The sequence below is a fragment of the Coptis chinensis genome, chromosome 4, assembly GCF_015680905.1.
Source record: "Coptis chinensis isolate HL-2020 chromosome 4, ASM1568090v1, whole genome shotgun sequence".
Lineage (NCBI taxonomy): Eukaryota > Viridiplantae > Streptophyta > Magnoliopsida > Ranunculales > Ranunculaceae > Coptis > Coptis chinensis.
This window is the reverse complement of record NC_141459.1, coordinates 47193577-47204221: the sequence shown is the minus strand read 5'-3', so window position 1 is coordinate 47204221 and position 10645 is coordinate 47193577. Positions and strand designations below refer to the sequence as shown.

General features: G+C 35.2%; 1 protein-coding gene across 1 annotated transcript; it reads left to right on the top strand.

Annotated features, from left to right (window-relative positions):
• The first annotated feature begins 6539 nt into the window (after window positions 1-6539).
• On the top strand, window positions 6540-9168 carry LOC147503731 (uncharacterized). Its single transcript, XM_086604941.1, has 6 exons — window positions 6540-6603; window positions 6694-6791; window positions 6867-6965; window positions 8742-8848; window positions 8925-8991; window positions 9097-9168. Exons 1-6 carry the CDS (start codon window positions 6540-6542, stop codon window positions 9166-9168), a joined length of 507 nt encoding a protein of 168 aa, XP_086461067.1.
• Window positions 9169-10645: the final 1477 nt, after the last annotated feature.

Genomic DNA, 10645 nt, shown 5'->3' with positions numbered 1-10645 from the left:
TTTCTGGAAGCCATCTCCTGTGTGCCTGGTATACATTCTTCTTGCCGTGTTTCAATCTAATAGAATCTGTATTTTCCCCGCATACTGGACAAGCAAGATACCCCTTGACAGTACAACCAGCTAAGTTTCCAAAGGCGGGAAAATCACTGATTGTCCACAATAGCACAGCCCTAAGTATAAAGGATTCTTGCTTATAGGCATCATATACCTCAACACGGGCTGCCATAACAAGCTGAAGATCTTCAATCAAAGGTGCAAGATAAACATCAATGTTGTTACCGGGTTGGTGCGGACTGATATCAACAATGTTAACATTAAGAACTTTCTCTTCATGCACAGCCATGGTGGCAGGTTGTAAGTCGCCAATATAATGGGCCAACAACTATGTCTGCTGCTAAAGAGAGCGTGTGGATTAAAGCCATCGGTTGAAAGTGCAAACCGAAGACTTCTCGAATCGCCGCAAACTCGGCCAAGATTGATCGACGTGTCTCCATGCTTGGGAATCAATTTGGGTGACTCATTTGACCATCAACTACCTCTCTTTCATTCGCATGCCATACCAAATTCTTCGCCGTTTCAACAGATTGAAACATTTTTTTAAGTCTAGGGATTATTGGGAAATACCATAGTACTTTTGCTGGAACACTATAATTTTGGTCAGGATTATTCTTTTTCACCTTATACCTTGACGCTCCACATGTAGGACAAGTAGTTCTATCCTTGTTTATTAAACCTCTATAGAGAATACAATCATTGGGACATGCGTGAATCTTTTCATGCTTTATTCCAAAAACAGACAAAGTTTCCTTCGCCTCTCTCATGGTCAAAGGCAGCTCATTTCAATCTGGGAGCATATCCTTAAACAGAGCCAACACCATAGAAGCTTTTATCAGACCACCCACTCATTGCCTTCACATTGAAAAGCTTAACGAGATGATAACTTGGTGTATTTTTTACACCCGTCGTACAAAGGTAAATCAGCTTCTTCAATCAGTTCACAAAGTTTTTCAGGGTTCCCCATGAAAGTCTCCTGAGTGGCCTCAAACATTTTTCGCGATGTTTGCGGCCTCATCTAGTCCACCCTCATCAAAACCTTCCTCGACTCCTACTCGATGTCGACTCCTTTGGAGCATCTTCCCCATGCCACACCCATGTGCAATACGTTTGTTCAATCCTTTTCGTTTCTCGGATGGCGTCCCACCTCCACTATATCAAATTCACGTACATATTCCCACATTCAATGCATGGACAGGGTATACAATTCTTACGTTTTGCATTATCAAAAGCAAATGTAAGAAACTGATTAACGCCTTCTACATATTCAGTAGAAAATATATCTCTCGACATCCATGACTTGTCCATCTCAGGCTACCAAAACAAAATACGATAAGTCCTTATCGTCGACAAACAAGCAAATACGAAAATAGAGTTAACTGAAAAATATAGTCTAGTTTAAAATTAAAAAACAAAAAATCATGTTAGATAACCATTTGTGAAACCTTCGTTTATAGCCCCTAAAGTAAACCTTCGTTTCATAAACCTTCGTTTATAGCCCCTAAAGTAAACCTTCGTTTATAGCCCCTAAAGTAAACCTTCGTTTCATAAACCAAAAAAAAAAACACTAACGACCACCTCAAATCAGGAATAAAGCACAAATTGTAAAAAAAAATCCAAATCAAATGAAAACCCATACCTTACTTTTTACATTACTTTTACATTTTTAGAAGACATCATATACTCATTTTTTTTCATATACTCATTGGTCGATCGAGGGTAGGGAACGGGAAAAGCAATGGTAGTTTGAGACTTATTCCCTTGTAGTTGGAAAGATCGTGCCATGCAGTAGTCATTCTTATACATAGCTAGGTACAAAATGCGATATTCTTATTTATGCAAAGAACTGTTATACAAAATTGTTCCTATTGAAAAAATATAGGACCGTGCCTAGTATTTTTGTGAAAGATTATCTGTATATAGTAGTTAAAAATGAACAAGAAAGCACCCATTTGGAAAGGGTTGACGGAACTATGTAAAACTCAGCAACTTCATAAAAGCATGGGACAACAGAATAATTTTGTACCTTCGTTGTACCTTGCGCTTAATTATAAATGAAAATTGAAGTTCTCTTATTTCCCCATCCATTGATCCATGTAGACATGTAGTGATTGTCTCGGAATGAGAGTAGTATGAGACAACAAATCAATTTCGTATAATTATGTATCTTAGTTAAAAGTAAACAAACTTAGACGTTATATCAATTTTTCTAGTTAATTTTTCGATCTACAGAGTTAACTTAAACATAAAGCTTAAATATTAGGTTATTGCAATTTCTGTTCATTATGTATTTATGCTGTGTAAAATTTCAAAGTGAAGTAATTCTATTTTATTTCTTAAAAACAAGATTCAACAGCAAGGATGCATGCGGTGGACTTGTCACAAAAAACAAAATTATACCCCAATTCAGATCCAAACACCCGCATGGAGTGATATCTTCACCGCATGCGTCTGAATATATTTTTTCCATTGATTTCATGTTTTCATTCACAAATTTTACAGAGAATTCCTACATAAGTAAAAGACCTTACTTCTCCCTCCAAACCCAGTAAGTTCTTCAAGGATTCCCAATAAAAAATAAAACACTAACGACCACCTCAAATCAGGAATAAAGCACAAATTGTAAAAAAAAATCCAAATCAAATGAAAACCCATACCTTACTTGATTTAACTGGATATTGTTGTTCGAGAGAGCTGTGAACACGTAGAAATCCTAATCACAATCAATTGAAATTCCCCTGTTCCAAAAAAAATATTGGTATACAACTCAAAAACCAAAACTTTTTACTGCAACAAATTCAAAATCGAATAGAGATAAAGAACTAACCTTGTCTGTCTTCAATTACCGAACTGAATTTTGGAGAGGTAATAAATTTTAGATGGAGAATGAGTGAAGAGAGAGTCGTGAGGAATTGATTTAGGTTGAGAGAGTGAATTGAAGATAGAGTCGCGAAGTGTGTTTAGACTTTGAGTTTGAAGGAACGAAGCTCGCGAAAGTGTTTCTGTTTTTCGTGTTTGTATGATTACAGAATTTGAAGAGTTTCAACTAAAGCGGGAGTTGATGAGCGAACGTGGTTACGTGGGTGTGTCGTGTTTTTTTGTTTTTAGTGGAGCTGTGGTCTTAGACAAAAAACTACCTAGGTCATATAATGGGTCAAACGGTCACTTAAGAGTCTGATAATACGTAACTATTTTAGTGAAATAGTCACAAATAGTTCTCCACACATATACACCTTCTTTAGAAAAAACCATTTGTGACCGTTTCGAAAACGCACGTCACTAAAAATTTTATAAAACAGTCACAAAAACCCTTTTATGCCATTTGTGACCGTTTCGAACAGAACAGTCACAAATACCATTTTAAAACAGTCACAAAAAGCCTTTTTTCTACTAGTGTATCCTTTAACCTGCTAATTGTAATTAAAAGTAGTTTACAAAATAATGCGCTTGATGTTGCACGCTTACCTTGTAGCCTGCAAACTAAAGAGTATCATAAGGCAATGGATTGATGATGTGGCTAATGGAATATGAAGCATAATAGCGACAAAGATAGGTAGAATTATTCAAAAACCTCAACTGAAAAAGATAGTTCAACGAAATAATTACTTAAAGCAACAAAACAATAACTTGCCTAATTCTTAAAACCACTATTTGTTTCCCATTCCTTCTTCATAATTGCCTTTAGATACCCAATCTCTTCTTTCAGACTATTAATTTCTTCTTCCTGAATTTGTATCCATTTCCGATTTCTTTTTTTTTTTTTTTTTCTGCAATCTCAAGTTTGTTGCAAATTTCTTCTATTTGTTCATAGTTATAGTCAATTACTTCGAAGCCTATCTCACTGCGCATAAAATCAATTGCTTTCTTTGATGCTAAATTCTCTGAATCTTCTAGACTTGTTGTTGAATTTCCTTCGAATCGGTGATTGTCTTTGATGTTAAACATTCGGATTGGAACGTCAATTGATATTTGACATATGTATTGATTTTCTCCCAATATTTCATTGTGAAATTCTGGGTCATCCATCTTTAATATTTTGGTGTAGTACATCAGCATATCTTTGAAGTTTTGAGTGATAAGTTTTCGAAATTGATTTCGCTGCATAATTTCATAGATCAATTTATAGTTAAACAAACACTTAAAAATTAAAATTAACCAAACAAATATGAATTTTGAATTTGTTTACCTTTTTATTGAATATGTTGAGACTCGAGTATCGTTTTTTATTCTCCTTGGTCATGAGTTTGGTATTGTCTAAAATAATACTTTTAATGTCTATACTGGATATTCTGCAATTTTCGTCAATTCTTCCAACCTAAAGTTTTAGAAGTTAGTCATATATACCTTATATGAAAAATAATATGAAATTTAAAACTTGCCTTTGTTCGTTGTTTGAGATTCATTGATTTCTCGAGAAATTCGATTCTTTCTTGTTGTTCTTTTATGAACTTTTGTCTTTCTTTCATCTTCTCCAAGTTGTAGTCACCAACTTCGAAAAGATACACTTTACTTTAGAATCTAATTGCAGTTCTTGTTGCACTGTTTTCAGACTCTTCGAGTGATCGTGATGGTTCTCCTCTAATATTTGTAATACTCACTACATCGTTGCTCACCTAGACACTTGCATTAAACATTCCGTTCTTCAAATAATTTTCGTAAATAGGTGGATTCAAATTGAGTTGTCTCATAATATCTTCCAGCATGGGTTTGAATGACACTTTTATTCTTCTTGAATTCTGTCCTTCCCTCATCTCCATAGTGATCCTTTTATGTTTTTCACATAAGATAACCAAGAAAAAGTGTTGTGTTCAAATAGTAGTAATACACATTAGGGAAAAAATTAATACATACTTATTATTAAATATTGTACCTCTTTTGATTGTTGTATATCCATATTGACAACCCAATAAAGTTCAATATCTAAAAATTTGAAAAATTCAATTAGATATGTAATATTTGATTCAACATATATGTATGTCAGAAAAAATAATTGGGAACCAAAAGTTTACCTGTGTTTTTTATATGCGTTGGGGGTGTGGAGATATGATCGTATGTTTTGTATATATATAGGTTGCTGGAAAGGAAAGAAAAGGTTTTCTTATTTCATTTGAATTCTAGTATTAGTATGACTTAAATTTTGAACATATCTATTTTTTTTTTTGTTTGACAATTAGAAGTTAAAGCATGGTGGGACTCTTCCTTGTAGTCATCTATACTGATAGTAGAATTCTCCAGATGCAAGCATGGTTATGGCGTGTGTTTTAGCATTCAAAACTCAAAAGGCATATAAGGACCTCTTGATTATTCCCCGAAAATGTCAACCATATCTGACTGAATGGCAAACCATTTTACCATTTCTTTGGAAATTTGGGGTGAATGAGAAGCCACAATTGAAGTATATAAATCAACATATAAATCAAAATATAAATAAAAATCTGTAAATAATTTAAAATTTGTATAGTGATCGAATAGTTTTTTTATGTATGTGTTTTATGTTACTATAATGGTGAAACTAAGATAGCCTGTTTGATAATTATTAGACATTTGATTATCATATATAGGATTCCCCAAAACCAATGTGTACAATGATATCAATGTTTTAAACCTTGTTGAAGGCATGTGAACTAGGAGTGTTAAAATAAGAATCCTTGATAGTATGATGTTTGTATATGGTGTACCAATAGGCACAGGGTGGAGTGGAGTAGAATCGTAGAGTGGAGTTGTAGGTCCAATTTTTTGGAATGCAAGTGCATGCTGAATCTAAACGCTATGGTATAGTTATTGTGTTGAGGTTTGGAGGTAACTTCTATGGGACTGTCTGTTGCTTATAACCATAGGGTAAAAACAATAATTGGACAACCATGACTTTGAAGCAAGTGAAATGAATATCGAAGCTTCTCATATCTCACGCTTTATTAATCTGACACAGATGGAACACTGTATGCTTATGATCTTAGCTCTCCTGCTCAATAAATGTTGGTTATCTTGTTTATGCAGCTAAGAGCATCTTTTGTTGTGATCTATAGCCGTATGTCTTGGGACACTTGTTGGTTCTGCAGCATTCCACTTGTTTCGTATACATGCTGTGTGAGTAGTAGTTCCAAAAGTAGGAGAATTGAAAAAGATATTAGATATAGGCGTTTGGGTGTTAGATGAGGTAGCCTCTCGTTTTGAAATTGAGAGGCATACACATGTATCTAACAGTGTGATCCTCATTTAGGCTTAAACATGTGTTCACTTAAAAACTCTGTTTGCTGCTCGACACCCATGAATGGAGAATGTTAGTATCTTGTGAGTGGGATTGCTTGCTCAAATACGTTTCTCTTCATACTACTGCTCTAGGATATTGTCAACATCCCATAAATGGAGGATGATTCTTGGACCGGACTATGTTAGTTTAAGGGATCCCTAGATTAATAATAAACGTGTTACTTCCATTTGAAACCATTTGTTTTTACACAATTGGTCTCACAATTTTAACTGATATGGTACATTTTCTTTCAGACGTAGCTGCATTTGCCATCTTTTTGTTCTCTTTGTGGGCATCAGGTTGGGAGGCAACTACACGACAATCGTATGGCTTCTTCTGAACCGAGATCCTTGGTGCATTAGTTTCCATTCAAATGATATGGTTTCTAGCTGGTATATTAGTCTATGAAGCCATTGTTAGACTTATTCATGATAGTGGTGAAGTTCAGGGCTTTCTGATGTTTGCTATTGCTGCGTTTGGCTTGGTGGTTAATATTGTCATGGCTGTCTTGTTAAAAATCAGTGTTTTTCCAACTTTTGTTAATACTTGTTGCATTTAAAAGGGCCAAGGATCAAACACAGCATCAAAGAGTTTCATTCCTTTTGGTGGCGGAATGAGATTTTGCATTGGCTCAGAGTACACAAAGCTGCAAATATCTGTGGTGCTCCATTTTTTAGTCACAAAATACAGGTAAAACTTTCCCTAAATTGCTCTGTAAAGGTTGAGTTGTTTATTAGGGAGGTAAACTTTACTTCTATCAAGTTTTTGTGCTGAGTCTTCATTTTGATCAGAATACATGAATATTTCATATGGTGGAGTGATGATAGAAATCTTTATTTAATTACATTTTGTCAAATTCTTCTCAATGTGAAAATGTTAACTCATTATGTTAGGCTTTAATGGGCATCATTTCTTAGCATTTTCGTGTGTAGTATTAGTGTATGGTAGAGAATAAATGAATTCAATTAAATACTCAGCTTTTGCTTAAATTTGAAAATGTTGCTCTCAATGTTGAATCCTGTAACGTTACTGAATGAGTTCTATTCAGACTTTTGAAATAGCATTTCCAAATGGTATACACATCAAAGTTACTGAAAATAATTGAAAGCGCTCTTAAAGAACAACGACAGTTACATGTGTATATTCTATTGAGGTACCTCTGTTTACAAATTTTCTGAAAGTTATACTGTGTATCATGGTGTTCTGCCTTCAATTTGGATTAGGTAAAGCTTCTGTCTATTGTAAGTTTGCAATACTTTTGATTCCATTGAGTACCATGGCTTTCAGTGTACTTCTTGGATTCAACTAATTCAAGTTATGATTACACTTAGTACTGGTGGAAACAATGGCGGTGGATATGTAGCTTCAAAATATGTTGTTATTGCTTACATGGAGGACTCTTGTTTTTACATGCCCTGATAAACAGCCTTCCCATCGCCTAGTTAGCCTTTTTCGGACAGCTTGCTACTTTATGGAATGTTGTAGGTAGACTTCTTTATCCTATTTTATTGAATCAATATCATTCCAGGAATTGGTGTTTGCGGCATAATTTCTCTCTGACCTTTACCTTTGTTGGCATTTCTAGGTGTTCTTGTGCTTATGGTACTAATTCCTACCGTAGCTACTGAGAAGGCCACTGCCGATTTTGTTCACTTGCTTCAACACGGATAATGGGGGTGGAATCCACAGTAGTTTTTACATATTTATTCTTGGCCTCTTAATGAGGATGCATCTGCACATATGGTAAGTTATGTTTCATACCTCCATGTCTATTCCATTAATCAAACATATAGAAGCTAGAACACTTCATGTAAACGATCACTATAAATAATTAACTTTTACTATATGCATTAGAAAGTTATTTTTTTTAGTCAAAAAATTCAGCCATGTGTCGTGATTTTAATTGACGGAGACAGGAATGAGTTTGGGGGGCCAAACTGTGTGACATCATATACTTCATGACCGGAGAATGAATCTTCACGGCTAAATTTGAAAGATATCATTGGCATAGGGAAGGCCTTGTGGTAGATGAAGGGAATTATAATGGGTAGTCAAAAACTTGAAGTGCAAACTAACTCTTTACAAACTGCTAGAATTCTGAATGCCTAGCTGAGCACATTAGGAGTCTATCTAACTCCCTTGAGGCTAGTATGTTTAAGCGTGCATATAGTGAAGGCAACAGATGGTCTAGGGGCAATATGTGCTAACAATGACGAACTTTGGTATTTTGCGTATCTCCATGAAAGGGTGCAGATATACTTGTAAGGGATGATGCTACTGACACTATGCTGATTAAGTAACCTGAAGCCATAAAACCTGTAAAGGGTCTGCCTAACCCCGCACTTGGTTTTTGTAATTAAGAAAGTATATAATATATGTATGCTTTATGAACTAAAGCTCACACATCTTATTTCCCATGCCTTTTGGTTTGTTATAGGTTGCCGACTCTCTTGAGAAAGGCACTGAACATGAAGATGAATATATGATCAGTGAGAAGGAGCTCCTTGTGAATCATTATTGTTTCATATTTGCACTTCTAATCCTGTGACTACTGGATCAATTTAAAGGAGTAAAATTTGGGGCCAACCTTGAGCCTACTTGCTAATTTCTTTCTATAAAGGTTTATATCTGTGCCAAAAGACATGGGAACATTCAATTGTGGTGCATTTGCTGCTGGTATCGTAAAGGTTAGTCTATATGTAGTTTAGTTATTTTCATAATCTTAAAACCTTTTTTTAATTTCACATAGAAATATGTTGGTTAATATCTGATAAAATTGGTATTTTGTGTAGGGTGTATTGGATGGTGCAGGTTTTCCAGCAGTAGTCACTGTTCGTTTTGTATCAGTGGATGGTCAGCTTTGACCTCGGAGCACCATATTGATAAAGTTTGCTGAAGAGGTAAGTCCTTTGTTATTTTGTTTCTCAATGTCCTTTGCATTTTAAATTGGGTCGTCTTTTCTCACCAACTGTTGCAAGCCAGTTGTTTCCAATGAATATAGATCTTCTAAGTTTTTTTCTGTCATCTAGTGTAATGCCATATAATAGATAATTTACTGATACCTGTCTTCTTTTTTGTTATTGGGAAGGGTCTTGGGCCATATCAAGGATCAAGTCATCTCCTTTTCAGGTGTAGACGTGAGGGGCTGTATCCATTTTAGAATACTACTCCAATGGAAACTTGTGCTATAAATATCTGGCCCAAGTAGACTAAATTTGGACCATATCTTGGGTGAAATAAAAAAAGTTTCGAAAAACTTACCTCAGCCAGTCAGGAGTTTTCCTTGGCCAGAAGCACTAGAGAACTTCCTTAAACTCATACTTGGCCTTGTCTATGCTGTTGCCAAATACTTGTCTGTGCCGTTACTTGCATTTACGTCATTGAGTGAGTTGTCATATTGTGCACATGAAAGGAAAATGCGACTTGTACCCATTCCCCTGCTTACTGGGATCATCGTCGCTGGGATTTTCAAGGATGCAACCCAAGAATTGTATCCACAACTCAAGGTTTGTGAACATACTTTATATAAAAAAAAACACTTTATTGGCATAGTATACAATGTACTATACATGTTTTTGCACTTTGGATACTATACAATTTTCTAGGCACTAAACTACATTGTACTATCAAAAAAAATTCACTTTGCGACTTGGAAGTATTTCCGGTCAATTTTTGCTGATGTGGCCACCGGCCTATGCCACGTGTCCGGCCATCTAGACATGTGGCATTTTTGAAATACACGTGACCTGGTACCTCAATTTGAAAACTTGAAACACTAACTCTCAATTGCAAGTTTAACCTTCTTCCTCAATTTGAAAACCCTAACTCTCAATTTGAAAACCCTAACTCTCAATTTGAAAACCTAACTCTCAATTTGAATAGTTCAAAATGTCGTCCACCTCTATCAATTCGAATCATTCGTGCTTTTGTGGAGAGCCATCTCCTTTGGTAATGTCAAAGACTGTTAGAAATTTGGGAAGAAGATTTTTTGGTTGTACAAATTACAAAACTCACGATTGTGGCTACTTTGATTGGGAGGACAAAGTTCCAAAATCAACAAAGCAAAGGTTCATTGATTTGTACAAAGAGATTGACGAATTGAAAGAAAGTTTGGAGGAAGCTAACATGAAAAAGGTGGAGTTGGGAAAATTGAATGTAATTGTTCACTCTGAGAAGAAGAAGAGAACAGAGTTGAAGAAAAAGGTGACAGCTTTGGAATGCCAGAATTATAAGATGAAGAAAACTTGTTTGATTTTGGTCATTGTATTCTTGCTTTACAAGTATTTGTTTGGTTAATAAGTGAAGTGCATTGTGTTTCTGTAATGTTCTGTAACATGGTTT